General features: G+C 43.8%; 1 protein-coding gene across 2 annotated transcripts in view; it reads left to right on the top strand.

Moving 5' to 3' along the window:
• The window catches only part of MYH7B (myosin heavy chain 7B), a 44,809-nt gene that overhangs the window by 15,667 nt on the left and 4,762 nt on the right, over positions 1-24,380 (top strand). For both annotated transcript variants that reach the window (XM_069953332.1, XM_069953333.1), the window contains exons 10-39: positions 326-389; positions 1,455-1,553; positions 1,936-2,039; positions 3,200-3,338; positions 4,618-4,736; positions 5,461-5,610; positions 7,980-8,150; positions 8,322-8,501; positions 9,204-9,336; positions 10,250-10,326; positions 11,480-11,567; positions 12,229-12,346; positions 12,454-12,577; positions 13,072-13,208; positions 13,357-13,612; positions 14,197-14,439; positions 14,540-14,716; positions 14,988-15,133; positions 16,054-16,144; positions 16,551-16,940; positions 17,167-17,293; positions 18,321-18,439; positions 19,189-19,385; positions 19,465-19,814; positions 20,736-20,860; positions 20,946-21,061; positions 22,211-22,403; positions 22,514-22,717; positions 23,624-23,749; positions 24,021-24,191. In XM_069953332.1, the coding sequence (XP_069809433.1) occupies positions 326-389; positions 1,455-1,553; positions 1,936-2,039; positions 3,200-3,338; positions 4,618-4,736; positions 5,461-5,610; positions 7,980-8,150; positions 8,322-8,501; positions 9,204-9,336; positions 10,250-10,326; positions 11,480-11,567; positions 12,229-12,346; positions 12,454-12,577; positions 13,072-13,208; positions 13,357-13,612; positions 14,197-14,439; positions 14,540-14,716; positions 14,988-15,133; positions 16,054-16,144; positions 16,551-16,940; positions 17,167-17,293; positions 18,321-18,439; positions 19,189-19,385; positions 19,465-19,814; positions 20,736-20,860; positions 20,946-21,061; positions 22,211-22,403; positions 22,514-22,717; positions 23,624-23,749; positions 24,021-24,191 (4,734 nt within the window). The remainder of the gene's footprint in view (positions 1-325; positions 390-1,454; positions 1,554-1,935; positions 2,040-3,199; positions 3,339-4,617; positions 4,737-5,460; positions 5,611-7,979; positions 8,151-8,321; positions 8,502-9,203; positions 9,337-10,249; positions 10,327-11,479; positions 11,568-12,228; positions 12,347-12,453; positions 12,578-13,071; positions 13,209-13,356; positions 13,613-14,196; positions 14,440-14,539; positions 14,717-14,987; positions 15,134-16,053; positions 16,145-16,550; positions 16,941-17,166; positions 17,294-18,320; positions 18,440-19,188; positions 19,386-19,464; positions 19,815-20,735; positions 20,861-20,945; positions 21,062-22,210; positions 22,404-22,513; positions 22,718-23,623; positions 23,750-24,020; positions 24,192-24,380) is intronic.

Genomic DNA, 24,380 nt, shown 5'->3' on the forward strand with positions numbered 1-24,380 from the left:
TAAAGGGGGCATTCACACCTTCCGTAATTACTATCTGTTTACAGACAATGTGCTAAAGACAGGAAAATGGAAGTCACGGCACCATCATTCATTATAATACTGGAAGCACCGAAACTGTTTAAATCTTCGAGCAACTGTACTGATACTCTGCAGTACTCTGTCAGTACAGTAGCGTGAAGATTTGAACAGTTTCTGAGCTCCCGGCATCATAATGAATGATAGTGCAGTAAGTCCCATCTCCGTTCCGTAGCTTATGGTCCGTATTTACTGAGATGAGTGCACGGAACGTGTAAATGTCCTCTTACTGTCGCTTTTATTTTCTTAGGGGAAGTTTATTCGAATCCATTTTGGAACCACCGGAAAGCTTTCTTCTGCCGACATTGATATTTGTAAGTCCCTTCGTAGAGTAAGACTATTTTGGATGATGTGTTGTTTTTATTAAGCCCAAACAAGACTGTACAATGGTGGTTAATAGCTTAAACTGGGTTCATGGTCCCAAAGAGATCTGACTCCTTAGGCCCTCAGCAATAATCCAATACAAACCAAGTTAGATTTAAATGAGGATCATCTTCTATATCCTGCCATCATTGTGCAAAGGGCTGGAGAAAGAAACATTGCACACTGATGGCTGAATAAAGAAGATCCTTATTCTGTCTTGGAGTTCTACCTCTCATATTCCTGTTTATAAAATAATATTCTAGATAGCAATAGAGATGTGTAGGCAAAGGTAACCTTGATATGTAAGGGAATAAGGCTGGGTTCACACTGCATTTAATGGAAAAAATGGATGAAAAAAACTGATGTATTTAGGTGCCTCAATTTTGATCCAATTTTCCATTAACTTCCATTATAAGGCCGGGTTTACATTAAGTATAACACTAAGTATATCACTGAAGATTTTTCCAGCCGCTACTCCAGTACCGGACGGATGGTATTAATTTCTGCTGAACTCGGATGCGGGTGCACCCTTGTGCACCCGCAACCGAATTCAACAGTGCACAAAATGGAGCGTGCAGCCGGAGCAATGAATAGTGGCATGTCCGTTTTCTGTGCGGCCGGATGGGATCCTGGCCAGAGTGTATACTATGTGTATATGCTCTGGCTGGGATTCCATTCATTCAAATAGAACGTGTGTTTTGTATTAATCACGGCCATTGTTGCAAATTGCAACAACGGCCATGATTTATACAAAACATACGTTGAGTGAACATGACCTAAAAAAAAAAAAAAAAAAAAAAGGCTCAAAACGCATCTGCTTTTTTTTTTAGCTTACACAAAAACATGGTTGATTTTTTTAATAATGGAAGTCTATGGAAAAACAAATCAAGACCTTTTTTTTTGCATAAATGGATGAAAAGAACAGTCTGTAAAAATGCAGTGTTGAACCTAGCCTAACCTGTAATTTTTTGTTTTTATAAACTTCTTATTTTGTGTCTTCTTTTTTTTAATGTAAGATCTCCTGGAAAAATCAAGAGTGATATTCCAGCAGCCTGGGGAAAGAAGTTACCATATTTATTACCAGATTCTGTCTGGAAAGAAGCCAGAGCTTCAAGGTAAAATGGAAATGTGTCCTGTGTATACCCCTGTATACTCCAATGTGCTACCACCATGTCTGGACCCGAGCGTGCAGCATTTGATTACCGGTGGCTGGAGAAGTTGGATGCAGCCCTAGAGAGTCCTGGAAAACATGGATACAACGTATAGGCTATGACTGTATCCATGTTTTCCAGGCAGCCTTAGGGCTGCATTCAACTTCTTCAGTCACCAGTTATCCTGCAGTGCAATCTGTGCAATGCAAGTCTAAATGTTTGCGTATAATATATATATATAGATAGATAGATAGGAGATAGATAGATAGATAGATAGATAGATAGATATCTATTTGCATATGAATCTAACCCATTGTTTATGTTTGATCTCCATTTTTTCCCCTAGATATGCTCTTGCTCTCCACCAACCCCTACGATTACCACTTTTGCTCCCAAGGCGTGACAACAGTTGACAACCTAGATGATGGAGAAGAACTAATGGCCACTGATGTATGTGACATGAATAATTACTATGTATGCATTGAATATAGGACAGGAGACAAGGTTCAGGTTCTCACACCCCTTGAATGCTCTGCATTCCCCCCCCCCCCCCCGGTGGCTGGAGAAGATGGATGCAGCCCTGGGGCTGCCTGGTGAACATGAATACAACCTATAGCCACCGGGAGTCAAATGCCGAGCGCTCAGAGTTTCATCCGTCTCTAGACAGTAGATATGAAATTACCTCCTCTTAAGACACAAGGATTATAAGATTAGCTGAAAGAAATGTAGAAGGCAGCATCCAGGGAACAACGCTCAAATTGTGGCTTCTTGGTTCAGCAACATGAGACTTATCACACACTCACGCACACAATATATATATATATATATATATATATATATATATATATATATATATATATATATATATAATATGGAGAGAGAGATTGTGACCTTAGTATTGCTGCACTAAAAAACATGCCATCATCTACAGTCCTTAAAGCTGCAGTTGTGAATCATTTCGGAAACTTTATCTGCAAAATAGCTGTTTGTATTGGTGCCATCTTATATAGTATACAGGGCAGATTTACTTAAAGGGGTACTTTGACAAAACAAAAAATCTTTCAAATCAACTGGCTTCAGAAAGTTCTATAGATTTGGAATTTACTTCTATTTAAAAAAAAATCTCCAGTCTTTGAGTACTTATCATCTGCTGTATGTCCTACAGGAAGTGGTGTATTCTTTCCAGTCTGATGCAGTGTTCTCTGCTGCTGCATCTATCCAGAGCAGGAGAGGTTTTCTATGGGGATTTGCTGCTGCTCTGGACAGTTCCTGACATGGACAGAGGTGGCAGCAGAGAGCACTCTGTCAGACTGGAGAGAATACACCACTTTCTGCATGACATACAGCAGCTGATAAGTACTGGAAGACTTAAGATTTTTAAATAGAAGTAAAATACAAATCTGTATAACTTTCCGACATCAGCTTTTTTTTTTTTGCCAGAGTGCCCTCTGTAGGGAACCATTTTTCTTGTGTGCATAATCGTAAATGTTAACAAGTGACATCACGTGTTTATAAAGATCCAGAAGACTAGAAATGATCTCACCCCACAGGTGTTTTTTAAAAATATGGCCGGAGTATTTTACGCGTTTCCTTTGTACTCTCTCGTACAGCATGCCATGGATATTTTAGGCTTCAGTCAGGACGAGAAGACAGCCAGCTATAAAATAGTTGGTGCTGTCATGCATTTCGGGAACATGAAGTTCAAGCAGAAGCAGAGGGAGGAGCAAGCAGAGGCCGACGGCACTGAAAGTGAGTACACCGTCCGCTCCTATCACTAAAGCTTTATGGTTTCTAGATCTTATTTCCTAGAAGTAATCAATGAACTCTGAAAAGGTGTCTATATGTTCCCCTATATAGTTTTAAGCTATGTTCACACAACGTATAAACAATGGCCGTTATTTGGCACTCAAAACAATGGTCTTTGTTTTAAATGAAAATTGCACTGATGTCTATGGTCAGCGGCCGGAAATAATTGAAACAATGGCCGTTCTTTTCATCAAAAGTATGTTGTCTGCTTTTACAGCAGAAAAAAAGATGTTTTATTACTCCACAAATGGCCGGGAGAGGGGCAGCAACTAGTCATCTAGGCAGGGTGCCGCCCGTGACTAGTCACAGCTCTCTGCCTGTCAGCGTGCAGTGCGGGAATGATTGACAGGGAGACAGACCTGTTAGTGGCCTCTGTCTGTCAATCATCCCCGGACTGTATGTTAACAAGCAGAGGGCAGTGACTAGTCACGGGTGGATTCCTTGTCTAGATGACTAGTTGCTGCCTCTCTCCCGGCCTTGCGCAGTGGAATAAAACATCTTTTTCCCCCTTGTAAAGTTACACGGGGGAACCATATCTGCACAACCGTGCTTATTGGTTCCCTTTAAAGGAGAATTCTGGGCAGGGGGCTTTTTTGCCACAGTGATGGGGAGGATGAAATAAATAACGTGCACTTTCCTCCCCAACTCCAGCCCTGATGGCCGTATACCGCAGCTCCGGTCCCCCGCCACTTCCTCTTGCTTCTTCAGCCAATCAGCAGCCGAGGCGAGACCCTGCTACAGACTAGCTGAGTGGGCTAGGAGTGTCATGTGCCAGGTCCTCTGTCTAACCAGGAAGTGTCTGGGGACCGGAGCTGCAGTATACGGGCATCAAGGCTGGAGACAGGGAGGTAAGTGCGCGTATTTCTTTTCTCCCCCTCCTCCCTGGCACTTTGGCATAAAACACTCCCTGCTCTGAATTCTCCTTTAAAGGGGTTATTCAGAATTAGAAAAAGCACTGCTACTTCTTTGCAAAAACAGTGCAAAAACACCCCTGTCCCCAGGTTTCGTGTATACAATTCAGCTCCATTTACTTTAGTGGTGCTGAGCTGAAAACCTCCCACACACCCACTGAGGAGAGGAGAGGCGCTGTTTGTGGATGAAAGCAGCCATGTTTTTCTAAGCCTGTATGACCCCCTTTAAGAAGCAAGGGGCTGACTGCTTGTACCTGAAGTCATTGGTCTGCTTCTTGTTACATCTGACTGTTCTGTGCCTCCCTGTACAGGTGCTGACAAGGCTGCCTACCTTATGGGAATCAGTTCAGCTGATCTTATTAAAGGTTTGCTCCACCCCAGAGTGAAAGTTGGCAATGAATATGTGACCAAAGGTCAGAATGTGGAACAAGTGAGTATAAGGGTATTTTTACACCTTGAAGTTGAGAGCCCCATTGAAAGAGAAGAATTTAAAAACTTAACGCAGTGAAGCTCCCTCTATGGTCATGTTTGGCTTTCCAAAATACTTCTTATGTAGCCAGCACTGTGGTCTTCAAGTAGAACCGCATAGATTCCTTATGAAATACCCTCAAAAACCATAAATGGAGTCATAGTTAATGGGTGGAGGCATAATGTGGCCTCCACCCAGAAGAGTCATTGACAGGGGTGGGAACCAATGGTCCCAGCCCTGTCAAAAAACAGCTCTGCATTTAACTCCATGCGCTCCTGATTAGGAATGAGTACAGATAAAGTGCCAGATTTAGCAACCGGCAGACCTTGCCCAGATGCTGGCACTGGCCTGGGCTGCCAAGCAATGCATCTGGAATTTCGGACAGTTTCAGGATGTGTGTTCGGAGTTGTCCAGAATTCCGAATGCCCTCAATAGGCTCTAATTTCTGGGCCTATTTTCCGGCACAGACACCCTTCAGGAAAACATTCTGAAAGGTGTCCTTGCCCGATAGAACCTTATGGGTCAGTAAAGCTATCTGATAGGTGGGATGCAGATTTGAGAATAAGAACCAGTCAGGTCAGGCCCTAATCTTCAAGATATGGGAGGTCAAAAATATATTGCAACTCTGCTGTTTTCTGTTTACATATAGGTATTAATGTTGTTGTTTTTTTTTTTTCATCTACAGGTGGTGTTTGCAGTTGGTGCCCTGGCAAAAGCCACTTATGATAGGATGTTCAAGTGGCTTGTTAGTCGGATTAACAAGACACTGGACACCAGGCTGGCCAGACAGTTCTTCATAGGAGTGCTGGACATTGCAGGCTTTGAAATATTTGAGGTAAGTTAAAATAAATATATATATATATATATATATATATATATATATATATATATAAAAGCAAGCCATTTATCTTCCCAATTAATTATAAAAGAAGGCAAAGGAACCCATGTAAATCATTGGGGTTGTGGTGCAGCTCCTTACAGGCCAGGAGCTTCAATGCTTAAATGGATTCTCCAGAGGAAAAAAAATTGTTTATAAATCAACTGGTGTCAGAAAGTTGTACAGATTTGTAAATTACTTCTATTTAAAAATCTCAAGTCTTCCAGTAATTATCAGCTGCTGTATGTCCTGCTGGAAGTGGTGTAATCTTTCTAGTCTGGAGAGCAGGAGAGGTTTTCTATTGGGATTTGCTACTGCTCTTGACAGTTCCTGACATGAACAGAGGTGGCAGCAGAGAGCGCTGTGTCAGACTGGTGAGAATACATCAGTAGACAGACTGGGATCAGAGTCAGGGCCGTCTTATCCATTGGGCAGGGTAGGCGGCTGCCCGGGGGCCCTTGCGTCTTAGGGGGCCCCTGCCCTCTGTGACCTGTATTTTTAGCTTTATAAGACGCACTTATAAAACTAAGTGCGTCCTATAAAGCAAAGACGGCTCCCAAGCAGTGCTGAGCACCGCAAGGAAGCCGTCCCGCCCGCCCCCTGTATTGCCGCTCACTATGCATATGCATAGTGAGCGGCCCTGAGCCACCCCCTCCACCCGCCCAGCCCGCCCCGCCCGCCCCTTCTATCGCTTCTCAGCTGACAGCCGATCAGAAGCCCAGGAAAGTGCAATGAGCAGCACTTTCCTGGGCTTCTGATCGACTCAGCTAAGCGGCGATAGAAGGGGCGGGCAGTCCAGGAACTCACCCGTCCGGCGGCCCCAGCAGCTCCTCTCCCGGCAGTGCGCACTCCCGTCATCCTCCGGCACAGGCATCGGGGTACAGAGACGCTGCCTGTGTCCTGGATGTGTCATGCAGCAGGACACTTCCGGCACAGGCAGTCTCTCTGTACCCCGCTGCCTGTGCCCGGAGGATGACGGGAGTGCGCGCTGACGGGAGAGGAGCTGCTGGGGCCGGCGGATGGGTGAGTAACTGGTTTGTTGTTTTGGGGGGCACTGGCTACTATGGGGGCACTGGCTACTATGGGGGGCACTGGCTACTATGGGGGGCACTGGCTACTATGGGGGGCACTGGCTACTATGGGGGCACTGGCTACTATGGGGGGCACTGGCTACTATGGGGGGCACTGGCTACTATGGGGGGCACTGGCTACTATGCGGGGCACTGGCTACTATGCGGGGCACTGGCTACTATGGGGGCACTGGCTACTATGGGGGACACTGGCTACTATGGGGGACACTGGCTACTATGGGGGCACTGGCTACTGTGGGGGGCACTGGCTACTATGGGGGGCACTGGCTACTATGGGGGGCACTGGCTACTATGTGGGCACTGGCTACTATAGGGGGGCACTATATGGGGGGATTGGCTACTATGGGGGGCACTATATGGGGGGCATTGGCTACTATGGGTGGATTGGCTACTATGGGGGGCACTATATGCAAAGATGTGGGGGATTTGATGGTGGCGGTTGGGGGGGGCCAATTCGCACCTCTACCCAGGGGCCCATAATACTGTTAAGACGGCCCTGATCAGAGTATGTGCTGCCCATAGAAATCTAAGAGAGGGGGTCATTGCTCACATTGGTGCTTGGTTCATAGTTTACACTGCCTAGTACTGCTTTGTAATGTCCTCTATGCTGCTACTATAGAGATATAGGGAGCAGGATCCCCCTCTTCTGTGTGTGTATACAGTGTATGAAGATATAGTAGCAGCTAGTCTCCTGCTTCTCATGGTATACTATAGAGATAGAGGGGAGCAGGATCCACTCTTCTATATATACTGTGTATGGAAACATCATAGCAGCTAGTCTCCTGTTATAGAGATATAGGGGAGCAGGATCCACTCTTCTGTATATACAGTGTATAGAGACATCATAGCAGATAGTCTCCTGCTACAGAGATATAGGGTTGCAGGATCCACTCTTCTATATATACAGTGTATAGAGACATCATAGCAGCTAGTCTCCTGCTACAGAGATATAGGGTTGCAGGATCCACTCTTCTATATATACAGTGTATAGAGACATCATAGCAGCTAGTCTCCTCCTTCTGAGGGTGTTATAGGCATATAGGGTAGCGGAGGACCCCCTCTTTGGTATGTGTGTAGTGTATGGGGATATCATAGCCTGTATTTTCCACATGGCTGAGGCACAGGTGATAATTAGAAATTGTGCCAACAGAGCAAAAATCTAGTGAAATTGCCATATAAGATCTATAGGGTGTGTATGTATTGGTCTTTACTTACTGTTTTGTGTTTCCCCTCCAGTATAACAGCTTCGAGCAGCTCTGCATCAACTTCACCAATGAGAAACTGCAACAGTTCTTCAACCACCACATGTTCGTCCTGGAGCAGGAGGAGTACAAGAAGGAAGGCATCGAATGGGTCTTCATCGACTTTGGACTTGACCTGCAGGCGTGCATTGACCTCATAGAAAAGGTATTACTGTATATCATGCATAGTAAGGAACTGGAATTCACGAAAGTCGAATATTTCACTACTCGCTCATCTCTTATACAGATCAGTAATTGCAGAAGTGATTCTATGAAATGTCTTACACATGTAGCTTGTAGCATCAGTTTCCATATTAATGCCTGATCTTGTTTCCAGCCCCTCGGCATCCTTTCCATCCTGGAAGAAGAATGCATGTTTCCCAAAGCATCAGACATGTCCTTTAAAGCCAAGCTTTACGACAACCACCTGGGAAAATCTCCCAACTTTCAAAAGCCAAAAGTAGATAAGAAGCGCAGATACGAACCGCATTTCGAACTTGTCCATTACGCAGGAGTGGTGAGTTACGAGCCCTAGGCTTTATGAGCTTTTACATACCGTTGAAATGGCGACCGTTTTTATTGGACTGCCATCATTTAATAGCAAATAATGGCCGTTGTTTGTATAATGGTGCCCATTATTTGCTGTTAAATGACCCCCGTGCAATAAAAACCGCCGTTATTTCAACAATGTGTGAACATATAGTGAATCTATTCAAAGAAAACTTACTTGCAGTGTTGATTTAAAGTAGTTCACCTAAAAAATTTTTTCTTTCAATTCAACTGGTGCCAGAAAGTGCCAGAGATTTGTAACTTCTATTAAAAAATCTCAAGTCTTCCAATACTCATCAGCTGATGTATGTTCTGCAGGAAGTGGTGTATTCTTTTTAGTCTGACACAGTGCTCTCTGCTGCCACCTCTGTCCATGTCCAGAGCAGCAGCAAATCCCCATAGAAAACCTTTCCTCCTCTTTAGACCAGAAAGAATACACCACACCCTGCAGGACATACAGCAGCTGATAAGTACTGACAGACTGTAGATTTTTTTTTTCAATAGAAGTAAATTACAAATCTCTGGCACTAGTTGATTTGAAAGAAAAATATTGTTGAACTACTGCTTTAATAGGAATATGAAATCTTATCTCCTAGGATTTATTGCTTGCACTTGACTTATTTAGATGATTTATAATATAGTGACACTAACAGGTTTTTTGCTTGGGCAGGTACCGTACAACATCATGGGATGGCTGGAAAAAAACAAGGATCCTCTGAATGAGACTGTAGTAGTCGTGTTTCAGAAGTCCTCCAACAAGCTGCTGGCCAATCTGTATGAAAAATACATCAGCTCCTATTCAGGTAGCCTTCCAGTACAGGAGGGGGAAATTGGATGGAGGTTTGGGTAACCTTGTGTATTTGCATTGAAATCTATGGGACGCACATTGCGTTTTTTTTTATAATATATAATGCGGAATATGGATAGGAATTCATGTAGAAAATATGTAGTTATAAAAAAAAAACGTGATGTGTTCCTACTAGAGAGGGTTAAAGGGGTATTCCAGGATCCAAAAACTTTCTATATTTTGCTGTGTGTATAAAAAAAAATATAAAAAAAATAACAACAGAACAAATAACAATAGAACACAATGAAGCAAGCGGCCGGAGCCGCTCGCTTCATTGTGTGAACTGACATGGTTTCCTACGGCCGCTATTCACTGAATTGCGGCCGCAGAAAACTGACATGTGAGTTCTTTGCGGCGCCGCACGGGATCCCAGACGGAGCATATACGATGTGTATACGCTCCGGCCGGGATCCCATAGCAGAGAAGGCAGTGTTCCACTATGGCAACAACGGCTGTACTTTTACGTAGTGTGAACACTGCCTTAACTGGGATAACATTCTATAAATCTAAATAGGCTTGTTTATGCACAACCTATTTAGTTGTCTGATGGCATATCTATAGCTTACTGATTTTAACTAACAATGGGTATGAACCTTAAAGGGGTTGTCCAGCGTTAGAAAGACATGGCCACTTTCTTCCAGAGACAGCACCACTCTAGTCCACAGGTCAGGTGTGGTTTGCTATTAGGCTTTATTCACTTCAATGAAACGGAGTTTCAAAACCTGCACCCAAACTGGAGACGAGAGCGGTGCTGTCTTTGGAAGAAAGCGGACATGTTTTTATAAGGCTGGAGAACCCCTTTAATATGACATGAATCAGTAGAGGATATCCAGCTTGCCAGTTAATATAGCTCTGTCTATATTCCACAGATGAACCTCCCAAGTCAGGAGTTAAAGAAAAACGCAAGAAAGCGGCTTCATTCCAGACAGTTTCCCAACTTCATAAGGTAATTTATATGGTGGTAGGAGTTCCTGCACATAACATGCTGGAGAAAGAGATAAATGTCAAATCCATAGTAATGTATAAGCTGCAGATTACCTGACCTTATGGTACATAGACTTAAGAGCAGGGATGGGGAACCTATGGGGCCTTCCAGCTGTTCCAAAACTACAACTCCCATCATGGCTGGACAGCTAGAAGCATTACACATCATCATTGTGAGAGTGAGGCCGTTAAGACTTGCAGTGATGTTTAGTTAAATGCATATCTTGAACATCACTTTAAGTCTGTACTGCTTCCCACTCCAGCGCACACAAAGGGGAGATCGGTGAAACTCCAAAATAAGGTAGGAAACAGTCCAGAAGTATGTACTATGAAGCCTCAGGCACATGACCTTGTTCCATCCACGTGCTGGCCGCATGTCATGGACTGAACCCATCCCCCTGAATGAAACTCTCAGCATCATACTGAATCATGAAGCGACAGTAGGGTAATGCTCTGGCCACTCAGGAGGTCACTGTATAATAATTCATAGGGACATGTTCAGACCGTAAAATGTGGCCAGCACATGGACGTGTGCACGTGGCCTTAAAGGGGTACTACGGTGAAATTTTTCTTTCAAATCAACTAGTAGCAGAAAGTTATATTGATTTGTAAATGACTTCTACTTCAAAATCTCCACTATTCCAGTACATATCCGCTGCTGTATGTCCTGCAGGAAGTGGTGTATTCTTTGCAGTCTGACACAGTGCTCTCTGCTGCCACGTCTGTCCATGTCAGGAACTGTCCAGAGTAGTAGCAAATCCCCATAGAAAACCTCTCCTGCTCTGGACAGTTCCTGACATGGACAGAGGTGGCAGCAGAGAGCACTGTGTCAGACTGGAAAGAATACACCAGACTTTCTGGATGGAAAGGCAGGCACATGTTTTCTAATCACGGAAAAAAACATTTATGTTATGTTATTAATGTTTGCGCTCTGCAAGCAATGGTTGAATGTTTCTACGGTCCATATAATATCAGCGGTCTTGGATCCCCATTAGTTATACTGTATATACGGCATGAGGAGAGATCACTAATATAAGGATAATAAATATGAAAAGGATCTATAGACTGGATAAAAGGAAATAAATCCAACTTAAACGTTATAACTTTGTTTATAGGAAAATCTGAATAAGCTGATGACCAATCTCCGATCGACGCAGCCTCACTTTGTTAGATGTATTATCCCCAATGAGTCTAAAACCCCAGGTAAGAAAACTGGTAGCAGAATCGACATTGTACATCTAAGTCAATGGGGGAAATTAATCAGACCTGTGATCGTCCGTCAGTCTATGGTGCATGGGGCTCTCCCAAACAAGACAGGGCTCAGGCGTGATGGAAAATCACCTCCTGACCCCTTTGTTCTGGACAAGATAAGCCTAATTCAGAGCTCTCTGTTTGCGGCTTACCCCTTTCCTCCCCATAGAGAACACAGGATCGTTTGACCATGCCAAATGTTCCTGGGTATGAGGAGGGCAAGCCAGACAATCATTCGGCCACTAGTTATTGAAGGTATACTCCCACCTTAAAGGTGGGCGTATATCTTAAATAACTGTCAGCTGAATGATCGCCCATCCTCCTCCTCGTTTGGCAGGGCTGAGTGCTTCTGTGTTCTCTATGGGGATGGGTAAACCATAGCCAGACAGCTCTCTTCCAGAACAAAATCTGTCAGTGGAGCCCTATATACTTTATACTGGCGGGCCCAACAACAGTATAAAGTGTATCGTGACCTTAAGGACAATTAGCCGCATATCCCCTATCACACATGATTTTTCAGCATGGCAGTATGGCCTGATCGGCCAACGAGCGAGCGTTTCAGCCTAAAATGCATGAAGCTGCTGCACCAAGACTATACTATTTTATTCTGCAGGTGTCATGGATCCATTCATGGTCCTTCATCAACTGAGATGCAACGGTGTCCTGGAAGGTATCAGGATTTGCCGTAAAGGATATCCAAACAGGCTTCTATATGCCGAATTTAAGCAGAGGTGAGCAGGCTCTTCATGTACATAGGTTAGACACGTACCACAGAGAGAAACCTCTGATAATATAAGAGTACTCATGCGATAATGTCTGTAAATGACCCTATCCACAGGTATCGGATCCTCAATCCTAACGCTATCCCAGACGACAAATTTGTTGACAGCAGAAAAGCCACAGAAAAGCTACTGGGTTCTCTGGACATAGATCACACACAGTACAAGTTCGGGCATACTAAGGTACCAGCCATCCACACACTACACTGCCTCTCTCCAAAACATGAGTAAGGTCAATATCAATAATTCATTGTTTGGCAGATCTGTCAAACTGTACGGCTTTGGCAACGTTCTGCAAACCTGAACACTCTGCATTTGATTCCTCACGGCTGAAGAAGTTTGATTCTGCCCTAGGGAGTCCAGGAAAACATGGATACAGCCTATGGCAAGGGTAGGGAACCTTGGGTCTCCAGCTGTTGAAAAACTATAACTCCCATCATGCCTGGACAGCCAAAGCGTTAGCTTTGGCTGTCCAGGCATGATGGGAGTTGTAGTTTTTCAACAGCTGGAGACCCAAGGTTCCCTACCCTTGCCATAGGCTGTATCCATGTTTTCCGTGACTCCTTAGGACGGCATCCAACTTCAGCAGCCACCGGTAATCCGGTTCAGATGATCCCGTGTGTGCTCAAAGTATGCACCAATCTTGTCTTACTAATGAACACTTTTTTGTTCTCTAGGTCTTCTTCAAGGCTGGCTTGCTTGGACAACTAGAAGAGATGCGAGATGAACGTTTGGCTAAGATTATTACCATGCTGCAGGCTAGAAGCCGTGGTCGACTCATGAGGATCGAGTACCACAAGATCATTGCGAGAAGGTACCTGAGAAGTTCCCAAGTGGTCTGTACATTTGATTTCCATAGCAAGAAAAGTTTATTGGACTACAGTCTTACATACACTTTAGTTCGAGTAATGGTGGATCACAGCTAAGAATGGACAAGACTCATTGAACCTCTCTCACTACAGGGATGCTTTGCTGGTCATCCAGTGGAACATAAGAGCCTTCAATGCTGTCAAGAACTGGTCATGGATGAAGCTCTTCTTTAAGATTAAACCTCTGCTAAAATCGGCTCAAACAGAGAAAGAGATGGCCAACATGAAGGAAGAATTCCTGAAGTTGAAGGAAGCTTTGGAAAAATCTGAGGCCAAGAGGAAAGAGTTGGAAGAGAGACAGGTCACTCTGATCCAAGAGAAGAATGACCTGGGACTGCAGCTCCAAGCAGTAAGTGGCTTACATTAGGTCTTCAATAGTGTTGAGCGGAGATGCTGAAATGTTTGGGTTTGGCAACATTCTCCGAACCTGAGCATTCGGCATTTGACACCCTGAGTCCTGAAAAGCAGGGATATGGATATGTTTTCCAGGATTTCTTAAGGCTGTGTCCTTTTTCTGCAGCCGCTATGAGTCAAATGCTCTACCTCCACCCCTTTATAACTGGAAAGGCAGAGTCGTCATGAGTAGTATTGAGCGGATCTGTCACACTGTTCGGGATTGGCAATGTTCTCTGAACCTGAACCCCTAATATTTAATTCCCTGCAGCTGCAAAAGTTGGATGCCACTTAGGGAGTCGTGGAAAACATGGATACAGCCATGGGCTATTCCTGGCAGCCCTAGGGGGCATGAAACTCCTTCAGCCAGAGGGTTCAGAAAACTGCTGAACCCGAACAGTTCAATATCTTCTCTCAATTCTAGTCATCAGAACGGAAACGTCAAACAACTTTTCAATCTGTTCCCCATTTGTGGTGTAAGGGGGGGGGGGGTGATGTTCGGTTTATGGATTACATTGCTTCTTGTCCATTTTGTTATAGGAGCAAGACAATCTTGCCGATGCAGAAGAGCGATGTGACCTCCTCATCAAAACCAAGATTCAGTTAGAGGCAAAAGTTAAGGAGTTTACGGAAAGACTGGAGGATGAGGAGGAGATGAATTCTGATCTGACTTCCAAGAAGAGGAAACTTGAAGATGAGTGCGCCGAACTGAAGAAGGACATCGATGACCTGGAAATAACACTGGCCAAAGTGGAGAAGGAGAAGCATGCAACAGAGAACAAGGCAAGGCTTAGGGATATACATATATATATATATACATACATACATACACTTATCCGTGTTTAAGCAATTTGGTAACTAGCGCCTTTCGAAACATTTTCAGGTGAAAAACCTTGTTGAGGAGATGGCGGCTTTGGATGAAATTATTGCTAGGCTCACCAAAGAGAAGAAGGCTCTCCAGGAAGCTCATCAGCAAGCTCTGGATGACTTGCAGGCAGAAGAAGACAAAGTCAACACACTCACTAAGGCCAAAGCTAAGCTGGAGCAACAAGTGGATGATGTAAGCAGCAGAGATGAGCGCAACTCAAACATGCTCGAGTCCGATAGTTTGGCATTTGAATACCAGTGGCTGAAGAAGTTGGATGCAACCCTAGGGAGTCTGGGAAAACATGAATACAGGCTATGGCTGTGGCAGTATCCATATTTTCCCAGACTCCCTAGGGCTGCATCTAACTTCTTCAGCCACTGGTATTAAAATGCAGAATGATCGCATGTGCATATGTCCTATTAGTGTTGTGCATTAATAAAACGCCATTTGTACTTGAGCACAGCTGGAAGGATCATTGGAACAAGAGAAAAAACTGCGAATGGACCTGGAGCGTGCAAAGCGAAAGCTGGAGGGAGACCTGAAACTTACCCAGGAGTCTGTGATGGATCTGGAGAATGACAAACAGCAGCTGGAAGAGAAGCTGAAAAAGTGAGCGGTGCATTAGATTCATCACAAAAAATAAGGCTACCTGCACACTATGGCTTCACTTTGCAGTATACATCTGGAATTCTTCCGGCATAATACACCTCACACCTATAACCTTCACCAAAATTTTACATTTTTGGCATACTTTTGAGCAGTCTGCAATATACATGTCCACATGATAGGTGACATCTGCAGCTATATGGCATAGCATACATAGGGACTTCACAACCTGTATATATGTAAAACTGAGAACAGACCCTAAGGTTCCTTTTACACAGGCAGGTTTGTAGGCACCAATCAGTGAGATTGGCACTCATTTGCAGCGCCTTCTAAAGGCATGATTAATTGTGCAGATGAGATGGGCTATCACTATCACTGACCTAAGTTGTACTCTCCACTGTAAAACACTTGGAAACTGATCTCTACTCTAGGTTTTGTATTCTAAATTGACCCATTTAAGGAGTCCTCCGGGAAAAAAATGATTTTTTAAAATCAATCGGGGTCAGAAAGTTTTACAGGTTTGTAAACTACATCTATTTAAAAGTCTTTAAGATAGTTATCAGCTGCTGTTTGTACTTATCAGCTGCTGTATTCCTTCCAGTGCTCTCTGCCGCCACCTCTGTCCATGTCAGGAACTGTCCAGAGCAGTAGCTAATCCCCATAAAAATTCTCTCCTGCTCTGGACAGTTCCTGACATGGACAGAAGATGGCAGCAGAGACCACTGTGTCAGACAGGAAAGAATACACCACTTCCTGCATGGCATACAGCAGCTGATAAGTACTGGAAGACTGGAGATTTTTAAACAGAAGTAATTTACAAATCTGTATAACTTTTGGACACTGAGTGATTTTTTAAAAAAAAAATTCCCTCCGGAGTACCCCTTTGTATACTTTTTTAAGTTCGACTTTGTGTTTTTTTGTAGGAAAGATTTTGAGATAAGTCAGCTAAACTCGAGGATTGAAGATGAGCAAATGATGAGCGCTCAGTTACAGAAGAAAATCAAAGAACTTCAGGTGATTTTGTACTTCATCTATGGTTACTGTTTGTTGACCTGGTATATAAGTAGAGATGAGTGAACATCCAGTAAGTTCAAGTTCACACAATCTCGATTGCTTGGCCTGGATAAGTTGGATGCAGCTCTAGGGCCATAGGTTGTTCCATGTTTTTCAAGACTCACTAGGGCGGCATCCAACTTCTTCAGCCACCGGGAATCATATGCAGAACGATCAGACTCCAGCCTGCTCCAGCTGTGTTCATCTCTAGTAAAAACATACACAGACATATTGATGCATAACATATTTCATGGGTTTGCTCAAAAAGTCTAAGCAATCTTTGAGACTACACACGTGATGTCATTCTCTGTTGAAATGAATGGGAGTTATAGAATTCCTATACTAATTTCTTTCTGTGAATACATAGGCTCGTATTGAAGAACTTGAAGAAGAACTAGAAGCAGAAAAAGCTACCAGAGCAAAGGTGGAGAAACAACGCGCCGAGGTCGCCAAAGAGCTAGAGGAATTGAGCGAGCGCTTGGAGGAAGCCGGCGGGGCCACGTCCCTTCAGATCGAGATGAACAAAAAGCGGGAAGCTGAGTTTTTGAAGTTACGCAGGGATCTGGAAGAGGCCACACTTCACCATGAAGCCACCGCCGCCGGCCTGAGGAAGAAACACGCAGACAGCGTGGCTGAACTCGGGGAGCAGATCGACAGCCTCCAGCGGGTGAAGCAGAAACTGGAGAAGGAGAAAAGTGAGATGAAGATGGAACTGGACGACTTGTCTTCTAACATTGAACAACTTCTGAAAAACAAGGTTAGAGACCTCCCGAATTAATGTATCCATGAAAGTAGGAAGGAGGCATCTAGAACACACGTGTCAAACTCAGGTCCTACAGCCGTTACAAAACTACAGTTCCCACCATGCCTGGACAGCCTTCGGCTGTCCAGGCATGGTGGGAACTGTAGTTTTGTAACGGCTGGAGGACCTGAGTTTGACACCCTTGACCTAGAACATTGTAAAACTTTGTTTTGAATTATAGGGGAACGCAGAGAAGTTGTGTCGGACGTATGAGGACCAACTAAGCGAAGCAAAAAGCAAAGTGGATGAATTACAAAGACAATTAGCCGATATGTCCTTGCATAGAGCGAGGCTACAGACGGAGAACGGTAAGATTACTTTAAGGGAATGAGTCATAATAAAATGACTTATTGCTTAAATAAAATTAACAGATTTTTTTTAAAAAAAAATTTGGGTGAATTTTTTTTCCAATTTTCCATTTTTGTATCTATATATTACTCCTGATATCTTTTAGTTTTCATTCTCACCACTGGGGCTAAAACTAAGCTGAGACTTCCTGTTGTTTCTGTGGTGATAAGAGGAGGCTGCTTTAAAGTGATCTGTACAGCATTGCAGCGTCATGTGACACCAGTAGATAGAGGAGACAATCATAGCTCCCTGCGGAATGACCTCTTCACAGGTCACAGAGAATGCTCAGTAATGTTTCACATTCATCTCAATGGGACAGATTCTGTCTATTGTCGTCTATGTTCATGAGTCTTGCTGTAAAGCATGTCACTAAATGCTGTTATAAACTTCTACATATACTGCACCCCCTGCTGGACACTCCGTAGGAATAACACCCGATTCGTGATGTCACGGTTTTTAAGGGAATTTGAACACTCCATGATATACTAAATTAAGGGAAATGGCCCTATATGTGCATTTCCCATAATTAATGTACATTAGTAATTAGTCTAACTTTCCATAAGAAATAACATATTAAATATACTTTTGGCCGAACTCCTCCTTTAAGGGAAGAATCAAAATCAACTTCCATAGTGAGTCAATAGATTGAAGTCTTGCATAGAGGCAGAAGGAGAAGTGCTCAGCTATGACTCCTCTCCTCTCAAACTCTGTTTGAATCTGTTAAACTTTTCCCCACATACTGTACAGAATGAAATACACTCTGGGGGGAAAAAAAAATAAATAAAAATAACAGATGTACATTTTTATTAATAAAATCAGTATTGACAGATTAGCAAATAAAATGATAAAAATGAAATAAAATTAAATCTCAAAAAGATTAAACGGAATTGTAATAAAATATCATAAAATGCTTTGTGTGTGTAAATGAAAAACGGGACGGCCTTGTATGTCAGAGCTAACAGCTGTTGTATCTGTGTGACTTGGCAGGAGAATTATCTCGTCTTCTGGAGGAGAAGGAGTCTCTTGTCAACCAGCTGAGCAGGGGCAAGGCTTCCTTCACTCAGACCATTGAAGAGCTGAAAAGGCAACTGGAGGAAGAGACAAAGGTGAGGAGCAGTGATGAATGTTCGGGAACTCAAGCGCTCACCATTTGACTCCCAGCGGCTGGAGAACTTTGATGCCGCCCAAGGGAGTCCTGGAACACATGGATACAGCCATGGGCCACAGCTACACGTTGTCTTTATTTTGATGTTTGTCGACTGTTTGTTTGGACATCGTCATTTTGAGACCAAGTAACAACCGTTATTTCAAAGCTGTGGCCGTTATTTGTGAAATAATGGAAATGGTTTGGGTTTGAAATGACGGCCGTCAAAACAAAAATGGCCATTAAATGGGCTGGTTGTGTGGTCGTGGCTAGAGATGAGCAAATATATACAAAGCAAAACGCTTTGTTGCGATCGACTGTCGGATTGGCAGGCTGCTGGCTGACTCTGCTCCACGGGCCTGGAAAAGCTGGATCCAGTCCTGGGAAACTTCTCCCAGTTTCTCAGGATTGGATCCAACTTTTCCAGGCAACCAGAGCAGAGCGGCAGAGAATTCAAAGCCGATCGTAACAAAGCGCTTCACTTACTATATATAATGTGGTCTATTTACTCATCTCTAGTCGTGGCCATAGGCTGCATCCAACTTCTCCAGCCACCGGGAGACAGATGGCAAGCATTTGGGTTTGGACAAACGTTCAGCAAGTTGGTTCATCACCAGTGAAGAGGTGATGGGATACTGGACCATGTGAATTATAACCTACATGTTTAGCTTTTGCATAGTGGATCATAACAAAATGTGCTTTCTCTTTCAGTCTAAAAATGCCTTAGCCCATGCGCTGCAAGCATCCCGCCATGACTGCGACCTGATGCGAGAACAATATGAAGAGGAGCAGGAGGCCAAAGCAGAGCTGCAAAGGTCTCTATCAAAGGCAAACGCCGAGGTGGCTCAGTGGAGGAACAAGTATGAAACCGATGCCATTCAGAGGACGGAGGAGCTGGAAGATGCCAAGTAAGTTTTCATACAACACTCCCTTTCCCTAGAAGTTCATTCCGCCCAGTAGTTCATGTGCTTGAATCTTAACCTCCAGGAAGAAGCTAGCGGCGCGACTTCAAGATGCTGAGGAAGCCATAGAAGCTGCAAACGCCAAGTGTTCTTCACTGGAAAAGACCAAGCATCGTCTCCAGACCGAAATCGAAGACTTGGTTATCGACTTGGAGCGAGCAAACTCGGCCGCCGCTGCTTTAGACAAGAAGCAAAGGAACTTTGACAGGATCCTGGCGGAATGGAAGCAGAAATACGAGGAAACCCAAGCAGAGCTGGAGGCATCGCAAAAGGAGTCCCGCAGCCTGAGCACCGAGCTCTTCAAGCTTAAGAACGCATACGAGGAGTCTCTAGATAATCTGGAGACCATGAAACGGGAGAACAAAAATCTGCAAGGTAAGCGAATAAAATGATCACTAAGTGGTTTAATGTTTCCGCCCTGACCCATAGAGCGGTTCCCTTTATACCTTCGATTTGGCAAAGAGGGCACAAGGCAATCCCTTTATGTTTTTCATACAGATGGAAGCCTATTTGGAAATATTTTAATATTTAAAGAGGTACTCCGAGTAACAGTGCAAAATCCAGGGCAGGCAGGTGCTAATAATAATAATAATAATAATAATAATAATAATAATAAAAATCCTACTTACCCTCCAATTCGGTGACATCACCCCGCAAGACCTAACTGTTCAGTCAGTCCGTGACTGCGGAGGTGTCTCATCTTGTCATTGTTTGTCATTGAGTGGACATTTCTGAGTGGTACAGGGATGGGTAGAACTTCTTTATTATGTTCCCACCACCCCCTGCCCTCACTGTTGCCTAGAGTACCCCTTTAAATTGGTATAAAAAAAATTATACTGATTTGTAAATGTCTTCTATTTAAAAATCTCCAGTTTTTCAGTACTTAACAGCTGCTGTATGTCCTGAAGGGAGTAGTGTATTCTTTACAGTCTGACACAGTGCTCTCTGCTGTCACCTCTGTCCATGTCAGAAACTGGAAACCTCTCCTGCTCTGGACAGTTCCTGACATGGACAGAGGTGGCAGCAGAGAGCACTGTGTCAGACTGGAGGGGATAGAACATTTCCTTCAAGACATACAACAGATGATAAGTACGGGAAGACTGGAGAGAATACACCACTTCCTGCAGGACATACAGCAGCTGATACTTTTAAATAGAAGTAATTTACAAATCTAAAATAACGTTTGGACAACAGTTGATTTATAAAGAATAATTTTCTCCGGAGTACCTCTTTAAGGCTTTACCATATTCACCGATACTGCGCTACTAGAGCTTCCCGTTTCTTTCTTTCCTCCAGAGGAGATTGCAGACCTCACCGATCAGATCAGCTCCAGCAGCAAAACGATTCACGAACTTGAAAAGGTGAAGAAGACCCTGGAAAGCGAGAAGAGTGACATTCAGGCAGCTCTGGAGGAGGCGGAGGTAAGTGTGACTTACAGATGGAAGCCGGCCCTACTATAAGGTGCACTGGATTACACTCTCACTTTGGTCTCCAAATAATTTATAGGGAGCTCTGGAACACGAAGAAAGTAAAACGCTGCGCATCCAGCTCGAATTGTCTCAGATCAAAGCCGATGTGGACAGGAAGCTGGCAGAAAAGGACGAAGAGATAGAAAATCTCAGGTGATGCTCACTATGGTTCATGGCTCCGATATCACTAGGCATCTGGTTCTTTCACTTTGAAAAACAATATTTTTTCAGTACAAGATACCATCAATCTTAAAGGGGTTATCTCAGATTAGAAAAGACACAGTTAATGTCCTGCAAAAACAGCGCCACCCCTTTCCTCAGGTTGTGTATGGAATTACAATCCAGCTCCATTCACTTCAAAGGAACTGAGCTGAAAAATCACACACCCACCCTGAGGACAGGAGAGGTGCTGTTTCTGGAAGAAAGTGGCCATGTTTTAATAAGCCTGGATAACCCCTTTAAGGAAAATGTTTTCAAATCTGTCATCTCTCTATCATGCCCAGAGCTGCATACATGGGCCGATAGCTGGTAGGGAGATAAACATGATATCTGTCTCTAGGCTGTTTGCAGAGTTAAAAAATAATATTTTCCTTCTAAGCTCAAGTTTCATAGAGCCAGTGCTGAGCTGCAGCATGCATGCCCCCTTCCTCCCCTGCATTACTGATGTACAGACTTTTGCTCCTAGCACTAAGCCTTGTACATCAATCATGCATGGAGGTGATGGAGGAGGCGTGCATGCTGCAGCTCAGCACTATCTCTATGCAACTTGAGTTTAGAAAGAAAACAAGATTTTATGACCTCCAAACAGCCATCAGCTAAGAGACAGGTATCATATGTTTTATCTCCTTTCTCCATGTCTATAGCTCTGAGCATGATATAGTGTGACAGATTCCCCTTTAAGACCCTGAAGTTTTTCACAAAACCTGTAAACATGATCAGAGTTGTCAAAACAATAAAATAAAATGTCCATCAAATATGGCACCAACTAACTCGTCCGTCCATGTCAGGAACTGTCCAGAGCAGGAGAGGTTTTCTATGGGGATTTGCTGCTGCTCTGGACAGTTCCTGACATGGACAGAGGTGGCAGCAGAGAGTACTGTGTCAGATTGGAAAGAATACACCACTTCCTGCAGGACATACAGCAGCTGATAAGTACTAGAAGACTGGAGATTTTTAAACAGAAGTAAATTACAAATCTATATAACTTTCTGACACCAGTTGAATTAGCCGGAGTACCCCTTTAATTGACATCTCTTTAAATAAAAATGTATTGTATTAACCATTTCCTTGCTTCATGTGTAGACGCAACCACCAGCGTGCAATGGAATCCATGCAGGCGAGTCTGGATGCAGAGGCTAAGGCCAGGAACGAGGCCATTCGCCTGAAAAAGAAGATGGAAGGGGATCTGAATGAAATGGAAATCCAACTCAACCACGCCAATCGCCAGGCTGCAGAGTCGCAGAAAATGGTCCGACACCTGCAGTCCCAAATAAAGGTCGGGCCTGATAGCAGTCACTTCATAAAATATATAGACAATAACTTCTATTATGTTCCACAAAGCTGGAAAATCTATGAGTAATAAGATGTCTGATACTGGTCTCCCAGGATCTGCAGATCGAGCTGGATGACACCCTCCGGCACAATGATGACTTAAAGGAACAAGCTGCGGCCCTGGAGAGACGTAATAACCTGCTGCTGGCCGAGGTGGAGGAGCTGCGGGCAGCACTGGAGCAGGCCGAGAGGGGCAGGAAACTGGCAGAGCAAGAGTTACTGGAGGCTACTGAGAGGGTCAACCTTCTGCACTCACAGGTAGGCTGAAGAAGTGACCAAAAGGCTTCAAACATTAATATACCAGAAAACTATGCTCCAGAGAGCGGTGATGAAATCTTTCATACATATTGTACTCAGGATCCTTATTTACTTTCTATGCAGCTGAGTAATGATCAGTTTCTGTACATGTTCATTAGGACTTAAAGGGGCACACCAGCAAAAAAAAATCTTTCAAATGTCCTACAGGAAGTGGTGTATTATTTCAAGTCTGACACAGTGCTCTCTGCTGCCATCTCTGTCCATGTCAGGAACTGTCCAGAGCAGTAGAAAATCCCCATAGAAAACCTTTCCATATGGGAAATACTACACCACTGCCCCTGCAGAACACACAGCAGCTCATAAGTACTGGTAGACTTGAGATTTTTAAAGAGGCTTTATTAACATGGCCGCTTTCTTTCAGAAACAGCATCTCTCCTGTCCTCAGTTCAATTGAAGTGAATGGAGCTGAATCGTAATTCCACACACAACCTGAGGACAGTGGTGGCGCTGTTTTTTTCAAGAAAGTTGTTTGTGCATTTTCCAGAATTCATTGATTCTAACAAAATATATTGGGATAATAGTGTGATAGGCTAAATAATAATCCTACCTCACTGTAGTTAACTTTCAGAAGTTTCCAGACCAATACTTCAGTCTGCCATGATTTTAGCCATTTCTGTAGCCAGACTCCCTGCATCCTCTGTCTGCTTCTTAGCACTTGTCCCCCTGATTCCCCCCTCCCTCCATAGACTTGTATGGCAGTGTAACTGGCCCAACCCTACTCTGCTGTAGACTGCTGACACTTTGAACAGTGACCTAATAAAGACCCAATAAGGATAGAAACAATGTCATAAATAGCAAATTTTATATGAAAGTAACGGATGTGTGTCTACTGTATTTACCCACCAGAACACTGGCCTTATTAACCAGAAGAAGAAGTTGGATGCTGACATCTCGCAGTTGACCACTGAGGTAGAAGAAGCTGTCCAGGAATGCCGGAACGCTGAAGAAAAAGCCAAGAAAGCCATCACTGATGTAAGAATAAGTCTTTGGTGGAGATGAGCGGAACCCGAGCATGTTAGAGTTGGATCACTCAGCATTGTAATACCGGCTAAAAAAAGAAGCTCAATGCAGCCATTGGCAGTTCAGGAAAACATGGATACAGCCATAGGTCATAGTCTGCATTCATATTTTCCAGGGCTCCCTAGGGCTGAATCCAACTTCTTTAGTCACCGGTAATCAAATGCAGAGTGATCCGACCACCCAGGGATATATAATAAGGGACTTTATCATGTCACCCACACAGGCAGCAATGATGGCAGAAGAGCTGAAGAAAGAGCAAGACACCAGCTCTCACCTCGAGAGGATGAAGAAGAATATGGAGCAAACCATCAAAGATCTGCAGATGCGTCTGGATGAGGCTGAACAAATTGCTTTGAAAGGAGGAAAGAAACAGATCCAAAAACTTGAAGCAAAGGTACGTGTCTTGTTTAGGAAGTCTGGTGATCAGTGCTATTCGAGATTGCTTTGTTAGGGTATGCTCACAGGTTATGATGTCTTAGAGGAAAGGTCATCACAAAACACGTTTGAACTGTCCAGACCCTGAACGATAAGGAGAACAAGCCAGGAGAAGCCATGTGATAGACTTTCATTATAAGGCCGTCCT

Source organism: Dendropsophus ebraccatus, chromosome 14 (assembly GCF_027789765.1).
Source record: "Dendropsophus ebraccatus isolate aDenEbr1 chromosome 14, aDenEbr1.pat, whole genome shotgun sequence".
Classification (NCBI taxonomy): Eukaryota; Metazoa; Chordata; class Amphibia; order Anura; family Hylidae; genus Dendropsophus; species Dendropsophus ebraccatus.